The 19,663-nt window shown below is 38.6% G+C and overlaps 2 protein-coding genes across 5 annotated transcripts in view; one reads left to right on the top strand and one right to left on the bottom strand.

Moving 5' to 3' along the window:
- Window positions 1-2,424, top strand: part of RB1 (RB transcriptional corepressor 1) — a 72,172-nt gene extending 69,748 nt beyond the window's left edge. Inside the window, exon 27 of the mRNA XM_038140323.1 lies at window positions 293-2,424. Within this exon, the coding sequence (XP_037996251.1) occupies window positions 293-366 (74 nt within the window). The 3' untranslated portion in view covers window positions 367-2,424. The remainder of the gene's footprint in view (window positions 1-292) is intronic.
- Window positions 2,425-3,473: 1,049 nt separating this feature from the next.
- LOC119702398 (RCC1 and BTB domain-containing protein 2) overlaps window positions 3,474-19,663 on the bottom strand; it is a 32,815-nt gene continuing 16,625 nt past the window's right edge. For all 4 annotated transcript variants that reach the window (XM_038140556.1, XM_038140730.1, XM_038140644.1 and 1 more), the window contains exons 8-13: window positions 19,195-19,337; window positions 17,288-17,478; window positions 14,255-14,381; window positions 11,116-11,252; window positions 10,385-10,515; window positions 3,474-7,128 (exon numbers count right to left, since the gene is read on the bottom strand). In XM_038140556.1, the coding sequence (XP_037996484.1) occupies window positions 6,988-7,128; window positions 10,385-10,515; window positions 11,116-11,252; window positions 14,255-14,381; window positions 17,288-17,478; window positions 19,195-19,337 (870 nt within the window). In that variant the 3' untranslated portion in view covers window positions 3,474-6,987. The remainder of the gene's footprint in view (window positions 7,129-10,384; window positions 10,516-11,115; window positions 11,253-14,254; window positions 14,382-17,287; window positions 17,479-19,194; window positions 19,338-19,663) is intronic.

Genomic DNA, 19,663 nt, shown 5'->3' with positions numbered 1-19,663 from the left:
ATGTGGAACACACCATCTGCCCACCTGGAGGATGGAAATGGACACAATGAGGACACAGAGACAAGGAGAACTGGAGTGAACAGGTGGAAGGAATTTCATAAGATCTGTAAGACTGAGCAAGAAGGGCCGAAACAGTGCAGAATTAGGCATCCATCCTATGAGGGATTTGGTTTGTTTACAATAGAATAATGTACTTCTATTCCTTGTGTCATTACAAATTTTTCCAATAATCAATCCAAAGTAATTGTGAAGAAAATATTTCATTCTTTTTCTCTGTTGGGTTTTCTTGTAGCATCTACTCGAACAAGAATGCAAAAGCAGAAGCTGAATGATGGAAATGATACCTCAGCCAGTGAAGATAAGTGAGATTCTTCTCAGGACCAGGGGCTGCACTGCCAGCCCTCTTAAGATTGTTTTTGTTTTACAGCCTTCATTAATAGAGTTGCTTTTTAGTTGCTTTTTATTCCAAACTGCTAGTTGAAAACATTTGTACTTTTTAAATTGTTAAATGTTTTCTATTATACTTTGCCTTATGATGTAGCATATACACAATTTAAGCCACTGAATTTAATTTATATATTTTTTGAGGATTTTTAAAAAGTCTTGGAAAGTGTCTGAATTTCCTGTTGCAGCATTACTGATTTAAGCCAGTTCAGTCTCGTTGGATTGAATTTTTTACGTCTAAAGATGAAATGTTAGCTAGAATGATTTGAAATGCACTAATTTTGTTTCTTAGATTTGATTATTAGATTTTCATTACTTGCAAATTTTGAAAATGGCGGGCCAATTACTGCAAAGATTTCCTGTCTCTGTTCATAATTAGCACATCCAATTCCCATTAAATTAAATGGGACAGCAGCTGGGGGCCTTGCAGAGAAGGGGCCTCACCTCAGGAGTACAACCTGAATTCAAAGTGAACTCATTTCATAGCCTTACTACTGAAACCAACACTTGGCATTTTGTAGTTTTGCTTCCTGCATCTCCCACTTCAGTGTCATTTTGGAAGGCATTTACACTGTCCCTCAGTTTGAATTTCATGGAGTATGAATCCATAGAGATTCATCCAAGAATCCCACACTGAATCTTCCCAGAAGCTGAAGCTTCTTCCCATATGCAGAGTAATTGATGTGCCCTTTCTTATCTTGGGAAATGTCAAGTATTAAAAGAAAAAACAAACAAAAAAAACCAACAAAAAAAACCCCCAAACAACGACAAAAAAAACCAAAAAACAAAAAACAAACCAACAAAAAACCAAAACATCAACAGAAAAACCCCCAAAAAAACCCCACCATAAAACAAACAAAAAACCACCCAAACACCCAACAACAACAAAAAAACCCCAAAAAAACCAACATACCTAAACCATACCTGGTTTACACACAAGATTTCAAAATTCTAAAGATGCAGAATGTTATTGATTTCTTCAAATTTTGACCTAATTGTAGCCAAGCCAAACAGCTTGAGAAACAGCTGGAAGCAGAGTGTCTCCAGCTGGGTTCCAGGTAAGAGCAGCCTGGTCTCTAAAAGCACAGGACATCCCTTGTTGGCCTTACTGCAGCATTTGCAAAACCCTGAACGTGGTGAACCCACGTTGGGAAAACCCATCTGCCTTTACTGAAAAGGCTGGTAATTGGGCAACTTGTGAATGGTTGCAACTAGCAAAAAAACCCAAACAAAACTTTTTTCATATTTGGTATTTGTAAGTTACTGATTCAGATACTGGAACTTTTCTTGCAACAAGAAAGTTTTGTTAAAATAGCCAATTAACAAAAGCACGTTTTATTTCCAGTGGATTAAAATTTAAGCAAATCAATTGTTCTGCTTTAAAATTACCGATTTTTCTGAATTTTAGCTTTTGCAGCTTCTTAAATTAAGAACAGGTACAGTAAAAAAGCATGCTATTAATGGCACAAACGTTTTAAACCAATGTCTTCCAGGGAGCTTATTTACAGATTGTTTAGCTGATCCTAGAGTACTTAGAGTAGGAAGTTTTTTAAAGATCCAGTCTTGTGTTGATTCAAAGCTAACCCTAGAACTACTAAAAATTCTATGAGCAGCAAAAACTGTAAATTAATTTAAAAATAATATTGAGGGGTGTTTTTACTCAGTATGGCTTCAACTTCCTTACTGAAAAATGTACAGAACTTTCCAGAGTACCTTATGTTTATTTTCTCACTTTTTGCAGTTTTACAGGCAGGATATATGTTAACATTGGGGTGCACTGACTGTAAGCTCTGTTACAGCAGTCCTTTGGCTAGAGGGATGATACAGAGTCCTGTATCTAAACAGATTCATTCTTTCTTTACTGTGACAATGTATTTTTTTTTTTGTTCAAACAGACTGAAGGCTTTACATCAAATGTACAATATTATTTTATACAACTAATCAGTTCTCGCCTTTCAAGATAAATAAAATAGCTTTTAAAGGATTTACAGTCAGTGATTTTCTTATATTAGGTGATTTCCTATGGTACCCATCCAAATAAATACATATTGAAACTAAGGGCTTTTTATTAGATATGGAAATCTTACTGTGTTTGACAGCACTTTTCTTAGAGTGAGGCCTTGCTGTACTAAAAATGGCCTGGAATATTGAAACTGTTCCAGGAAAAAAGAAAATTTGGAATCGCAGCAGAAGCTTGGCACAAAATGTGATGGCCATTTTAGGTGCTTAACACCAAGCATCAATTTCTGTAGAAGGCTGAAGCCCTGGGTGCAAGATGAGGTCAGGTAAATTGTATCCTTTGAAGGCTCATTTCTGTCCATTGGTGCTTAAGGGAATGGAATCTATCAGCTTGGCTCTGTAGCCGTGTGAAGGTGGATGAGCTGACTGCCAGCCTCTTCATTTGATGTTTTATACCCTTATCTCTTCCTGCTGTCCACTGTTTCCAAATGTTGCTTGTTCTTAAATGTCATAGGAGTTTATTTCTTCTTCCCTGCCTCTGGACTTGCAAGTGAAGGATTTTGTGCTGAGGCAGTGCTTGTGCAGAGGGGCTGTACTAAACAGCAAGTTCCTCACAGGTACCAGAACAGCCACAGGGAATGTGCAAGTGCACATTTTCAGGCACAGGAGTGGCTGCAGGAAAACACCTGTGTCAAATGGGAAGCAGCTGGAGAAGATCATGGCTGTGTGATGCCAGCACACAGTATAAAGTGAAATATTCTAAAATGTAACAAGCTTGTGATAATACACATTTGCTTAAGAAACAATGGTTGGTGTTCTGAGAACCATTTTATTAACCACAGTTTATTAAGTCACCAGGGCATTGATTTCTTTTAAAGCTGGAAATACACTTGAAGAAATTCTCCAGCTTACAAATGCCTTATCTGGTGACAGTGATTTCCTAACAACACAAACAGCCTTCAAAGTACCTCTGTGAAATATTATCTGCTTTACTTTTTTTTTCCCCCACATACAGTCAATTCGGTCTACAAGCATCAAACTTTCTTCAAGGAAAAAAGTCCCACTCAAACTGTTTTAAATATGGCATTTTTATTAATGGTCTATTAAACCAGGTAAGCTTATATAGAACAAAAAAATCATTTATGTAAAATCAGGCTGTAAACTTTCTGTAAACTTTCTACATCATTGGGTGGTGGCCAATGAATCCTGCCTCTCTGGGGCAAACAAATGTTTTGTTTTTTTTACAAGGAAAGCCCATGGAAAGTGTTCAGATCATATAAAAACAGCAGCTTACATAGTTACCAAGCATTGTAACAGAACTCTACAGGTGGATACTAGATGACAAGGCAGTGCTGGCTTTTAGCTTCAGTAACTTAGGAGACCCTTCAAATGATCCTACCCATGTAATTTCTTTTTTATTTTCAGACTCCTTTTCTGGAACGTGGAACATTGCTTTCTATTTAAACCCCAGACAGAATTTCTGTTTGACCAAACTTTCACTTTTTAATAAATACCTTTTTTCTGTGGTATCCTAAAACAGAACAATACTTTATAAAGTATTTAACCTACAACATACGCAAACACAAGGTTGTTGCAGTCTATCTCACCACAGTAAAATCTATCCCTAATTTCTTCTGAAATGTCCCATTGTTGGGTTTCAAGCACATATTTACATCCATGCACCCACATTTAAACACCTAAGCCAGTAAGGGTGGTTTTTCTTTGAACACATGCAATGAAAATTTAAAAAATTAAATAAATAAATGGTTCTATGAATGTAACACTACCACATCCAGGTCAGATGACACAGAATAAAAGCCAACACTGACACATTGGACCTTTAGAATCACTCTCATTTAGTGCAGAGATGCTTTTTCTCAAAATTACAGGCTTTGTCAATTATTCTGAAATTGCAAGTAGGCTTTAATGTGTTTAATGGTTGGCTGGAAATAATGAGCAGGAAAAAAGTAAACTGGAAAAAAAAATGACACTTTCTTCTATTAAAAAATGTCTTGTTCCAAGCAGCATGCCACTTCAGCTGCAATCTCTGTTCAACTACTTTGTTATGAACTTGAGCTAATGGAGGAGAGTGCTGTCCCTCTCCAGTGCTATCATTCCATGCAGTAGTGGCCCCAGAGAGCAAGAGAAGGTTTCTGATCAGATGTTGAGTCAAAAAAAACCCCATCATTTTATGTTTATAGTTTTTTGTTTGATTCTCCTGCGTAAAACAACAGAAAGGTGTGGAGAGACCTTTCATAATCCACACCTTAGGAAAGCTGGAGTGACCACTGCCAAGCCAGCACCAGGGCTGGAGGTGCCCAGCTGGTTCCTTTTCCAGTGAGAGTGGATGTGTGCCAGTGTGATGCCATCGGGGCGGGTGGGACAGGGGCAGGTGCCAGCTGCTGCCCCAAGGCTGGGACATGGGTGTATGCCCTCGTTCTGTGCACTGTGACCCTGAAGGCAGTGCTGGCACGTGAATCTGGCATCTCAAGCTTAGCCAGGGATATGCAGCCTTAGCTTACATGGAATCCCTTGTGCCCATACTGGTATGATCAGTTCTGGGCTAGAGCACACAGGGTTGGCAGTAAAATTGTGCCCAGTAAATGGTAAATGCCCAGTAAATGGTGTGGTGACACCATTTCACTGTCTGCAGTAACCTCTGTCTGTGTGCTGGTGTCAACACAAACTTAACAAAACTGATCTCCTCCCCCAGCAAAGCTGTGTTTTTGATGAATTTGCATTGTGAATTGGAAAGGTTTAGACCACTTCTGTTTGAATACAAAATACTGACACAGCTGCTAAGAACAAACTCAACACTGCTGGAGGAAATCCTACTCATCACTGAGGGGGTGGCAGAATGTGCTTGTTAGCAGTAGATAATCCAGTCTATTTGTAGTGAGGGTCTGAGGCAAAAGTCTCAAATGCAAGTAAATATTTACCACAGCATTTTCTAAAACACTTGCTCATCACCCTCTTCCTTCCTAAGTAAATTCTGCTACCTGTGTGCTTCACCTTTCCACTCACACACACAGGGCCTGGGGTGAAGGGGGTACACTATTCCACTTCCTCTTTTTCTTCCTACTCTTCCTCAAAGAACAAGATTGTTTGATAAATGAGCCTCCAATACAGTAAAGAACAGCTATTTCTATCTTAGACATGAAGATGTGGTAATTTAATTCTTAGAAACCACATCTGAGGATTAGAAAACGTCGTCGAAGGATGCTGCGGGCACAGCAAGAACCTGCAGGAAGGCAGGTGTACTGAGCCTGGTCCTCCAGCTTTTTGTCTTACCCATTCATAAAATACTGCAAAAGGCACTTGACGTCACTTCACTCAATCAAAATCTGAAATTCTCAGGGTTAATTCATAGTTACCTGTTAGAAAATTCAAGTAAATGCTCCATAAGCTCCACATCTTCTGTAATGGGGCAAACCTCTCTCTGCAACACTGGGTGGGTTTTTCAACTTAATTCCCTTCAGCCAGTTAGGAATGAAGCATCTACTCTACCTTAGCCACCGATGATCAGTGCTGGCAGAGAGGCATGTCCAGAGGGCATCTCCTCTCTCCTGAACAGCCTTGAAAGGGAAGTGGAGTGGTCACCTGAGAGCTCTGACCACAGGAGAATCTGAAATGCCCTATTTGGACAAGATACCTTTATCACCATTTGGAATTTAGTGTCAGTTCACTCTTAAAATTTAATTGATTTGAAGTTACCACTTCAAAATCACCTCTTTCTCCATTTTTCTGAAGTTGATGGGTCTGAGGAGAGACAGTAAAACAGGAATAAATAAGCCTCAAGCAGAACTTCCTTTTCTTAAAGGCTTGTTTGGGTTTGTAACTAGGTGGTTTTCTTAGCAGTAAAACTCATAGCATGACAATTCACATCCAGACAAACCTAGTGAGTGCTTCCACTGGGGTGCCAGGGACATGCCTAGTGTAATGGAAAGGGAGATCCTTTTCATTCTGGCTAAGCAATGAGACGAGTGCTGGGAACTCAAAACTGTAACATCCCGCTGAAGCTCCTCATAAATTAACTGCAAATAAACAACAAGTGAGACATACCCTCCTACAAACCAGAAAGCTTCTCATCCTAAAGAACTTATGGTACTTTACCATATGTCCAGAAAAACAAGTTTGAATCTTCACTAGATTATAAAAAGAAGCCCATTATGGCATACTAACTGAGTTTTGAGACAAAAATACACTGTGAAAGTTTTTAGCAGCAAAGAGGTCACTGTCCCATAAAATCCAAAGACAGACTGTTTTAAAAAAAATTAAAAATGAGACAGACTAGATAATGACTAGCTTAGTTTGCTTGACTTTGGGTGGGAAAGGGTAGTAACTGCATTAGATTTTTGTGTTAAATTCTGGCTGTTGGCAATGAACAGTCACCACACACCTACACTGTAGCCATCCTTACAACAAAGCCTACATGTTAGTAGACTTCTACTCACTCCCTAGCTGATGGACACCGAGACTATCCTTCCAAACCATTGCACATTCTGACCACGGAGGAATTCTCCAAAGGAGAAGTATTTCCAGAAGGGAAGAGGATGTGCTCTTCAGCTTGGTAGTAGTCAGACCTCAGTTTCGGAATGCTCCCACTCTGCTGGCTTTGCTAATGAAGTTTTTCAGGAGATCATGGTCCATGTCTGCAAAGCCTTGAGTTTGTGTAACAACAGTCAAATGGTTTATGCAAAATCTGAAGCAAAATTCTTCCAAGTCCTAGGAACAAATTTGAATAATTTGTAATATGAATGACTGATAGAATTATTAACATTATTACTTTGTTTCAAATCTGTCATTTAATTAGCACAGAATATAGCAGACTGTGTCCATTATCAATCCATTTCCCAATCCTTTTGATGAGATCACAAATGACAGGATGAAATTTTTTCATACAAACTATTCAATAAACCCACTTTGAGAAAACAGGAACAGCCACCAAAATCATCTCTACAACTCCATCACATTTACTAGAATTTACTACACATTCATTAGAAAAGTTACCAACAGGTGAAGCCATCAAATTGCCCCAAACAGAACTACTAGAGCATCAATAACTCCTTTCTTGTCCTCCCTGCACTGCACTCAGTACTGGTCCTGTGAAAAACAGCAGATCTGCTAGTCATGCTGGAAATAAAAGCACAATGTGATGGAAAAGGGGATGATGCTTGCTGAACACTAACTGCATGTTAGGATACATGTGTCTTTCATGGCAAACCTAGGAACTGGATCCCTCTGTCTAATGGGATTCCCAGATAGCACAAAAGGTTCAGTCTTGTCCTGGTCTCACTGTAAGAGGACACTCAGGTATTCAGCACAGGATGCGTACAAACCATCAAGCCAAACAACCAGGATTGCATGCAGTAAGTCCTTCCCACTGTCTCCATGCACTGGCTCAGTCTGCTCTAGTTGGCTCCTATGCAACAACTTGCTGTGAAGAAAAATGAATTACCTTCTGCAGCCAGAGATGGAGCCTGGAGCCCTCAGCAAGGAAGTCAGAATTGATCCATAAACTATAAAACTCTTCAAGGGTTACAGCAAAAAGAGTAACCCATGCCAATTTGATTCTATATTAACTACACAAACATTGCAGCCTGGGATTAATAGTAGAAAGATACTCAGCAGACTACCTGTGCATTTCCTTTTGAAAACTTTTCCTTAGATTCTGTGTTTCAAGATGTAACTAAAGCATAAACTGAGGCACAAAATACCCTTAAAGAAAAAATATGGTATAGCAAGTATTTCTCATCAACTACTGGGAAAGTAGAAAAGGAATGAGAAATGAAGAATCAAAAAACCAGAGGAAATAAAAAATGTAGACAATCAAAGACAGTGACACCTTAGGTTCCAGCAGACTTCTGAAATGGTACTGTTAGAACCTGAGCTGCTTTACAGTCAATGTGTAAATTTTTATGCCAGCTAAAACTATGAGCAATTAATTTTTCTGATGCTGGTATGAATAGGACCATAGATTATAGAGAATCCTTGTCACTCATTTTGCAGTTTCAAGAAATACTGTCTTTTTAATTCTGTTTTATAGAAGATGATTAGTCTAAAGAAGATGATTAGTTTGCTGCAGTGTATATGAGAAATATGCTTTCAAATAACTTGTAGCAGAAACTCTTTGTTTTTCTGAGGATAGGAAAAAAAATTTTGTACATCTTAAATCCTAACAGATGTTAGCCTTAATTTAATTTGCAAAGTGAATGGCATGTCACACACCACTACAATCTTTCACTTGCAGTGTTCACATTTAATGACAAAAAAATGGAATTCTATCTTTTCAAACTTCCAAAATATGAGGCCTTTTTCATAATCCTTCTTTTGGCACTTTCTATTGAAGTCCTGACACAGTGCACATGGTTCTCAAACCAGGAGTTACAATATTAATGTACACTAGAAGATCCTGGTTTATTCCATGATTCCATAGAGAGAGGCTATCCCCATGTCTCTGATAAACCTTTGCTGCACTTCCATCCCTTTCTGAGCTGTGGGTGTAGGGAGGAGGGCAACAATACACTCCTGAGTTTGGCACACGCTGCAGCCAGGGCAAGTGAACCAATTCATCATCTGACAATTGTGTTAAACTGTTACATGTTTTGAAAGAGCAAAACGCTGAATCACTGAAGGAAGAGGAGGACAACATGTATTTAGTTATCCAGCCAATCCCTTTTATTGTGTCTCTTATGGACTCTGGTATGTTGTTCAGGCTAGTTTTACTACTTCACAACACACCTAAACATATCTTTAACTACTCTTTAACTACTTCACCAGATACAGACCAACCAAAAATACTTCTGCTTTGAAGACGTTCAAAATTTTTGGAAAGCTTGTAAGAGGAGAAACTGAATAATAAAATTTTAATGAAAAATCTGCTGTTAAGAGAACCAAACCATTGGGTCATGCCTTTCTGTAGAGTTTTCCCTGCCATGCTGGGCTTGTAGCAGCACAGCACACTGAAAGCACAAGTCCTTTTTGACCCAGCCATCCATGCCCTCTGTTTCTGATACCTGGGTTACAAATGTCTTGTAACTGGCAGCTGGCACTCTTACTATCTACTGGTCTTTTGTTATCCTCTCTTTCAATGCACAGAACTCACTGACTTCCAGTCTCCTCTTTGCAACTCCTACACAAATTCATCTCCTGTAGTTTGCTGTCTCCATCCTGCTGCTGCAACATTTTTAATTCAGTGTTTGTTTCAGTCTCTTCTACTTGCCTCCTATACCTGAAAGGTATTTATAACAATGTCCCCTACATCTGAAATACATAAGCAGACTTTTTGAATAATAAAACCCACCACACAGTTATTTTCACAATCATCACAGCACTAGGAAGATGAGAAAAGGAAAATATCTTTGAAAGGATTTCTTCACCATAAAAGCACGGAGAACAGGTTGAGCACTAGTGACTCATTCCAGAACCAAGGGCAGGCCAGATGACAGGATATGGGGGGAGTATTAACAATAGGTAATTTATTGTAGGTCAGCATAATTTATTGTAAACAGTACTGATAAAGTGGATTTTTTAAAATAAAAGCACAAGTGTAAATATGCAGGGACTTTACAGCTGACTTTTTCCACTGCCTGTAAAAGTCAGCACCAGAATGATTGTACCAGACAGCGGCAGACAAAATGATGAGGTGGAAAACTCAGGAAGTGAAAGGGCAAAATCCAAAGGCAGAGATGTAAATGGCAGTAAGGAATTTGCATGCCAAGCCCTGCAGTGCCACATGACAAGGAAGGAAGCAGATTAAAAACCCTGACTCACAGGGGCAAGCCAAAAGGGCAGGAAGAAAACACTAAACTAGGAGTTTTCAAATTTTTATTTAACAGCTGAAAAAGGAAAAAAAAACCCATTTGTTAAGCCAGAAGGGGAAATTACAGTAATCATGCCTCATCAGTTTAATACAGTCATATTTACATCAGGCAGCTTCATTTCTCAGAAAATAACTGCTTACCTGAGGAGAAGTTCTTACCTGAGCTTCATACTTGACAGCGGCAGAGAGGAGAGCAATGGCATTCTCTTCACAAATGCCTTGCTTGATTGTTTGCTGGCAAAGCTTTTTCAGTCTGTTTTCTCTATACAATGTTGCCAAATCTAGCAGCCCTGTGAAAATTTAAACAGCTTTAACTATTCTGGTGCAAAATGTATTAGTGGCTTTTCAAATTAATCAATCACCCTTTTGTTTTAGGCTGAATTAATCAAACACTTGCTCTGGGTTTTTTTCCCTAGATGATGTGTGCATTTTTAAGGTCCCCTACAGACCTATCAAGAAAGGAACCATTTTATTACTATGGAAGTGTTCTGTTCTCTTGTTCTCATTCTGGACATCAATTACTGACTTACATCCTCTTAAATTCATGCAGGGAGAGCTCCATTTTCATTCAGGATCAAAAATCACTACAGCTATTCAAACAAGTAAACTTTCAGGATGGCATTAGTGCCTTTCTAAATAAAATAAAGTTCTTAATAAGAGCAACAATGAGTTCTTTCTGAAAACTTTTCACCTATGATCTCATTGCATGCTCACCACTCATTCTCCTTGGGCATGTTTCCTGCTACTGCATCTTTTCTTCCTGACACCTGCCAAATTCAAGATTAAGTGCTGAAGAAACTAAAATCAGCAAGCCCTGCTTTCCTTACTCTGTAATGACACATAGATGGAACTTTGCTGTCTCTGGAGTAATTTCCATTTATGGCAAATACCTATTGCATCTTCAGGAGGGAGCCTAATGTTGTCTGTATACAGATATTCCAGGAAGGCTCGGTAAACAGGATAAGAAAATTCACTCATTTCTATAATTTCATCCTCATTATTGAGTATGGAGCGAAAATGTTCACACCTACAAAACATGAACAGAGATTGTACACGGCAAAGAGTTAAGCTTGAAAGATGAGCTGCAGCAAGAAGTTGGTAAAAAAATAAGTCAGTCCTACAGACTAAATGGGAAAGGAGAACCTCTAGCTACATGATTTCTTGCTTTGAACATGTTCATTTCTTTAAGCCTTATATAAGCCTGATATATATAATTCAGAATTTTATTTCTGTTGTTAATATTTTATGGCAGAATTCATTTCTACTTACAATATCTACAAGAATTATCCATCTGGTTTTGATGCCATTTTTTAAAATACATTATAGATTAACAATTTTATTACCTGTCTCGTAGCACATAAAGTTTACAATTAACTTAGACATTTCTGAGATTTGACCCTGATTTCTCCAGCATTTCCTAATGAAGAGAGAAATTATTCATAATTTTAGATTTCATTTATTCCAGTGTCAGAGTCCATACACAATTTGGCATTAATCATAAAATTCAAGGATTAAATTACTGAAAGTGAAGACCTCTCACTCAGATTTTTCATCATCTTTTCCTTACAAGTCAGAATACGTTTGTGACAGATGCAACCAAGGACAAAGCACTGCCTTTGGTAGCTGTAATCTGCAACTTCCAGATCACAGTAATTTACAATGCACTGTAACTTACTATTCCCTAAAAAGCATCCTAACATGAGCATTGTTTTCAAACTTTTTGTTGATAAAAATGAACATCTCCACTTCCGGTAAATTCTCCTACAACAACCACAATTTAATCATACTTCTTTGTACTACACTAATTTGTAACTCTCCCACATCTGAATTTTCTCTTCTTTTACTCAAACTTTCCTGTAAAAAGTAAGATGGTTTCCTTTTAATGTCTCTGAGACAAAACTACAACTTAAAGACAGTATCACTTAAATCCAAATGAAAAATAATTATTTAACTAATGACTTAAGTTCTTCACATTTTACTTGTTAATGAAAGAATTTTTTTTTATCTTAGTATTTTGGGGATTTTAATAAAATAATAGAACCTCTTGTCTAATTCATAAAGAAATATAGTCATTATCTAGCTTCTGCCACATCTTTGCATATTCTGGCATTGGGAGAGGCAGACAAAACCTCATTGTTTTGCTTCCCAGAGCCCCATGTTAAATGTTAGTGGTGACCATGCTATCCATCCAGCATGGATCAGACCTTGGGAACGGTCTGTGCTCCAACGGCACCACACAAAAGTCAGAAAGAACGTGGTACACACTGATCCCTGAAAAACTGAGCAAAGGAAAATAAAAACTGGTTAGCACACATCCTCCAGTCTGCAAAGTATCTTGGAGTGACTGATCCCTTGGAGTGTGTCTCTCCCTGTCGCTATCCCTGAGCAGACACAGCGCAGACAGCCCGCTCTGGCTGGCTGAATGCAGGGCTGGTAAATCCTGCTGGGATTTCTCTGTTCCTGCAGGCAGAGCTGGCCTTGGGCTGCTCTCACTGAGCTGGGTGTTCCCTGCCATTCCTCCATCCCTGCCAGCCAGTAACCACCAACAATGGGACCCAGTTCAAGAACAGGAATGGAACAAGATGGAAAGAAGTCCTCGTAAGCAGTGAAGAAATGACTAAACAACAAAAAGGAACTTTCAGCAGCACTGCTTTCATGACAATGCTCCAGGCCAAATGTTGCAAAACACATTTTTAAATACTTTGATCCAGTTGCACCATGAGAGTAAAGAAAATATTAATTTTACAGACTGTGCCTGATGCTTTATTTTTCCTTCACAGTATTTTGGTAACACCATATATGTAAATCCATTTTAGAATTAGGCATTTCCTTCACAGAATGCCATATAATCTGAGAAAAACAGAGCAACAAAAAGGAAATAAGGGAAAGCTACATGTAGTCTGGTTATCAGGAAAAGGAACCTCAGGAACATTTTGGGCATACACAAGATTTGATGTGGAATTTGATGGAGAACACATGGCATTCCAAATGAAGAGGGTGGACTATAGGCATGAATGTAATGAACATGCAATGAAACCATAAAGGGAAGACAAAAGTAATACAGGTAATCAGAGAAGTAAGAGGAGAGCAGAAAAAAAACCCCAACAAAGTACAGGCAAGAATTAACAGGGAATTTTAATTTCACACAGTAATATACAAGAAATCACTAACAGGACTCAGGAGCAAAAGCAGGAAGATGAAAGTGGTGATAAGCTGAGTGAGATGGCCAAACATTTTGAGAAAAAAAAAAAAGCAAATAGAGAAAAATATTATAAGAATGAGGAGGATGAAGCAGAAGCAGTTGGCAAGGCAGAAGAGATCTAAAGCAGTGTCTCTAGAATATCACAGGAGAAACCACATTAGCAGTAAAAAATTAATCTCTCTGTATTGTTATTAACATTCTGGAGATCTGCTTATGTAAAATCTCACCATCAAGTGGTCTTAACTTGCAAAAAAGTTGTAAAAACAGAAAAAAACAAAAACCCAGCTTAAAAGTCAAACTCACTGATAAGAATGTTTCAAACATGTAGAACAAGAAATCTGTCATAAAAGGGGAAAATAGATCATCTGGATAGAACGTGAAGAAGTTGCCGAAACAACTGAAAGGTCTTGTGGAAGGAAAGAGTGCCAAGAATAAACACAACCCCTCAAATCATTCTGGCAGAGGAAGCCAAGCATATAAAGGAGGAAAAAACTGATTCTAACTACTGAGAAGACAGCAGAAGGAAGTGAGCCTTTTCCTTTTTCTTCCAGCAAAAGGTTCTTGGAATTTAAGGTCAAGGCCATTTAGGAGCACAAAGGAGGATAAATGTCAGATGGAGGGAAGTGATGGAAAGGCAGGTAGAGGTAGTAGAGCAACATGCTTGATAATTACAAAGAGAGTAACAGTGAAGAACAGCAGATGAATCCCTGACTCAGAGAAAAGGGAATTTGTAAGAAGAAGTTAAGAATTTTTTTGCAGTGATGACTCCACACAGTGGACTACACTGCACAGTTTAACTTATACAATTTATACTGTTTGTTTCTTACCTAATTTTAAGAAGAACTTTATGAACGTGAATGTATTTTCCATCCACTAGGAACTTCAGGTCTGCAGTTTCAGGGTTGTCAAATTCCTTCTTTAGTGACTGGGCTACAGTTAGATGGTCATCAGGCTCTAGAATAAACAGGGGACTTATATAAAGTAGTAAGCAATACAAATATCTCCCACTACAAGATTCTGGGTATCTGTCAGCAATTAACACTCTTAATAAATACATCCCCTTAAAGCTAGTAAACCCCCCCCAGCAGCCTGTGTGTTTTGTCTGGGCCAGAAAAGCAAAGAAAGGACTGCTTTCTTCAGTCCTTTCTAGTTTCCTGCTCCAAGCAAATATCTCTATTAAAAAACCTGTGAATTCCACTCCTCTAACTCATCTATATAAGGCCAGAAAAAAAAAATTAATTCTCAGAAGTTTACTGCTCCATATGACAGAAAATGCTATCAAACATTAGTAAGTAAATTATATGAAAATGAAACTATTAGTTATTATAAGAGCCTCAAAAGATTAATAAAAAATCATAATAAAATTTTCTGAAAGGCTTCCATAAGGAGACATTATATTACAAAAATGAATCTATTACAGAAACAACATCGTGGTTGGCAGTGAAACTGCCCAGTTCAATATCCCTAAAAGTAAATACCAACACTTACAAGTTTATTCTAAAATAATACCTTTCCCTAGACTTAATGGTGTTAGAAGCACAGTGTGTCAAGGTCTGCATACTCCTGTTGGTGTCATATGTCTGTAAATCCTACAGTGCACATGATATTTGCATTATAAAGTTACCAAACAGCTTTGAAAAGTCCTCCATTATCTGCATACAAAATTTTTACCTACTGAAATGATCCAAATCTCCATCACACAGCCTCAGAGAACCATCTTCTTTAATACTACTAAAAAAATCAACAACCCATTCTACCCCCAAATCTCATTCTTAACTGTGACAACATTTTGTCTTCTTACCATAAAAATACATATTATGGGTTTAGACAGATCTTGTGGGTCAGTAATTAGCTGTTCTCTACAGAAAATTAGATAAATGCCAGGTCCTGTAACCTATCAAGCTAGAAATTAGAATAGTATTCTGCTGGAAATGGAAAGACCTTCTCCACAAGATCTAAAATAGCTTAAAACACACACACACACACATACATTTTGATACTGTTACACTTTGTTTAGCAAGTTCATTTTGCACTCCACTTAGAGAGTATCAGGTATGCACAATTTGGGTAGGTACAGGTAAAATGGATGGGGGAAAGAAACCCAATACAGTAATGATAAAAAAGAGAAATATTTCTGAAACAATGATACTATAAAATACTTGGTTAGTTCTTATTTTGTACAATGTGTGGTTTATTTATTCAGACCTCTGCTAACTAAACAAGTAAGCATTTTAGCAACTAATGCAAAGGTGAAACTCCTTCAAAGTTAACTGGCAATCCAGGTGTCCACCAAGACACATCTCCAGCTGACTTCCTAAAGCCATCAGAAGAAAACTGAATATAGTGGGGTTCAGCTTTGAAACTCTTAGAGGGAAATCAGATGCTTTTATTTGTTACAGCAGTGAAAGTGGAGCCTGAGGAAGGAAATGAAGAGGCAGTTCCCACTGACAAGGCACAAAGCCAAAAAAACTCCTTAGCAGCCAGCGCTAAGAGTTGTATTAGAAATGGTAAAACTGCCACAAACATGGAGAGAATGGAAATGCCTGGGTGTGGAAGCACCAGAATAAAAAGGACAGAGAAGGGCTGTAAGCATGGTAGATGTCCATGGCATATAGATCAGCAGATGTAAGATGCCAGGACACAGCTGCCTGAGGATTCTCACCACACACACATCAGATGACAAACAGCAGTGAGTCAGTCATGAGAGCTTGCCAGGGTGGGACAGGATGAAGAGGCCAGTCACCCTCAGCTCCTGGAGTGTGCAAAAAGGCACAACTGACACCAGCACAGAGTCACCTAACTAAAAACAACCCAGAAGACATGACAAGGACCTGATAGCCAGCATCCTTTTCCCTGTGTCATCACAAGGAACCCTGTTCAGACCTCCTGAATAGTGCTAGGAGGCTGGAGAGACTACTTGGCACATATGAAAAAGGGGCTTCGAAAGTGCATCTGCAACTTGTTTTTTTTTTAAACTAACCTTTTCCTCCTGTAAGGCTTTACCTTATGCTTTGGTACAACACTGCTACAGTGTTGTAGCTCTATTTCCAAAGGGACCTGGAAGCCAAGGTCAAAAAGTCCCAAACTTCCTAAAAACCCAAACAATAAACAAATACACAACCCCCCCCCCCCCAAGAACAGCAACAAACAAAACCCCAAAACCCACAACAAGCCAAAACAAACACACAAAAAAACCACCACAACAAAAAGAGAAAACCCAAGAAACCAAAAAAAATATCCAACAACACACCAGCAACTTTATTAGAAACTATAATGGGATTAAATTGCAGCTAAAGAATGAGCTCTCTGGTAGCCAATGCTGTATACTTAACTCTTTCTACTCAAGGCCATCAAGACAGATCTTAATGCTAATCAAACACCTGAGATCCAGCAACTTATCTCTTCAGAAGACCAGGTCACAATCACTTGTGATGAGACTGAGTGCATGTGGCCAGTTCAGAACATGGGAATTTGGATCCCTCCATTCTTAGTAGTCTACTTAAGGGCATCAAAGAAAGCTTCAGAGCTCCTCAACCCAAATCTCCAAATTCTAACTCAGATTTTCCACCCAGAGCCACTGGACAGTCACACACAGAGGTTACACAAAAAAACCCCTCCCCAAACCTGAGGCACTTCCCCATAGAAATCAGCCACATCAATGAAACAGACAATTGTCTAGCCCTGCCACCAGGCTTTAGCAATTTTTTACCATGCCATATCACACATACATAACATGTCATTATGACTATGCTTCCCGGTGTAAATTTTTGTGAGAAACTAGGCTTCGAATACACTCAACTGTTTTATGAGCTAACAGTTCTGTTTAGAAGGTATCAGAATAAAAAACCACTTCAGCTCACCTACGGAGAGCAGGCGCCACATGACAGCCGGGGTGGCGAAGCAGGCGAACACATCGTCAGTGCAGGCAAAGTGGGTGAGGTGGGGGAAGGTCACGGACTGCCCCCGGCACTGGCCCCACATGTACACCTGGCCACTCTGCGTCTTGGCCGCCGACGTGTGCGCCGAGTGGCAGGCGGCGATCTCGATAACTCTGAATTGACAAGCAAACAAAAGGAGAAAAGCAAGTCACTCTCATTAAGAACAAAATGCAGCAATGAGCTCGCTGCCTCCTGTCTTTCTCTAGTGCAAGACGTACTTTTAAGCGTGCGTGTAAGCAAGAATGCTTCCTGGTCACACACAGCAAAATTAAAACGCTGTGTTTCTGCAAACAGCGTGCACTCCAAGATTCTCTTTGGAAAAGCATCTTAGGAGAGAGAAGCCAGAGCTGCAGCAGAGCCCTGTGTCTGCTGCAGCACATACTCTGCTGACCCCTCAGCTCTCTCAAGCAAAGCTATGATGAGTTTCAAGTCTCTGAATGTCCTTGGTGGTGCTGGGCAGTGAGGGGAGTAGCTGTATTAAGCTGTAGAGAACAAATACTTGGAGAAGATGAAGAAGGAAACAAGGATGCATTAAAAAAAATTAAAATTGTATTTTGGCTTATAATTGAAAGACAATGAAAGTCTTTTTTCTCTTTGCTTATTGGTAACAATTATAAACCAACAAGTTAAACATACTTCTTCTTACTGATATAATTATTATTACTTATGTTTAAAGGACTTCCATTTTGAAAACTAAAATGTAGAGCCAAACAGCACTTAAAGCTGTTTCTAAGTGTCCTTTAGCTAGGCTATGTCTCTAATCTCAAGATAGATTTAGGACTTCAAAACTCCCACTGTGTACAGCATTACACAATCCACTGTTTTGCAGTCTGAACTACTGCTTGTTTACTTGTGTTCTCAGCTGCCTGGGGATAATGGCAGGGAAACAACTTGTTTAAAGCTGTATGCACAAATCTCGCAGGCTTTAGTGAGGCAGTATTTTCACTGACACCAAGAATTCATATTCTGACCAACAAAAGCCAAAGGTAGCATGCAACATTAAAACTTGTATTAAATTCTTATTGTAACATTTTAAAAGTGTCTGGAAGAAAATCAGTAATATTTGAAGCAAAACCACAAGTACACACATAGAAATAGCAATGCTGAAGATCAGGCCATGTCTCATCACCAGAGCAGAGATGCCACTTCTTCACAATGATGTACTCAGACACAGGGTTAAGAGGGACATCTCACTTTCCTTCTTATTCACAACAGGAGTCCAAAATCAAGATTTCTGGTCATATACATACAAAGCTTTACAACAGCAACAGAAACAACTGCCCCACTGTCCCTCAAGGACCTAGAGGAAAATATTTAACTTGTAAAAATCAAAGCTTTATTTTTAGGCAACAATACCAATAAAGAAGTCTTCCCTTTCTCTCTCTCCTGGATTATGAGCCAGATTTAATAGCAGAAATAACACAAATTGCAGACGTCCACCCTTCACTTTTTCTGAGTACATTTCTTGTCAAAAGTAGCATATTAAAATACAATTTATATTCACAGACAATAAAGCCTTTATTGTTGATTTCAAGCAATGAAACTACACCACTGAAAGGAAACTGCAATTAAGGCCTTTAAAGTACAGTGTGAGCTGAAGTAGAAAATAGCATATTCAGGCTCAGAATGTTCAGTTTCTCTTTCACAGGGATGGTTATGGGACAGATTCAAGCACTTTCAATGAAAATTCTTTTCACATTTAGCAGATGAACCATTGCAAAAAATTATAGGTTCCTTCTACCCCAAAAAATATTAAAAATACCATCATTTTATGTAGTTCTTCTGTGAGTATGTCAACCAATGTCTGATTGCAAGACTGTAAGTATTACCTGTCCTTATCCACAATAACTGTTGTAGGGTAAGACTGGTTACTTTTATTCCCAGTACCTAACTGGCCGTATGAATTGGCTCCCCAGGCATATATCTGACCTTCATCTGTTAGCACTAATGTATGTGCATAGCCACAGGCAACCTGTAAGGAATAATAAAAAGAACAAAACGTAATTTTTATGCAATAGCAAGTTAATACAGAGATGCATCTTATGCTATAGGTTAATGCCATTGATTCTATACTAGTGTAAAAATTAAAAATACAGGTAAGTTTATTAAAAATGGAAGGAAAGTAGATGAAGTGACTTTGGCGAAAAAAAATTTACCAATGAGAAACCCTGACAGATAATCTCAAGAGCAGAGCAAAAAGAATAGCTGGAAACTGAGAAAGAAGGAAAGCTATATAACAAATTTGAACAATATGCAGAAAAGTGAAGATAGTCTGTCCTGCATTGACCTTGCTCCATG

Source organism: Motacilla alba, chromosome 1, assembly GCF_015832195.1.
Source record: "Motacilla alba alba isolate MOTALB_02 chromosome 1, Motacilla_alba_V1.0_pri, whole genome shotgun sequence".
NCBI classification, from domain to species: Eukaryota; Metazoa; Chordata; class Aves; order Passeriformes; family Motacillidae; genus Motacilla; species Motacilla alba.
Note: the sequence above shows the minus strand (reverse complement) of the source record. Positions and strands in the feature narration are given on the sequence as shown.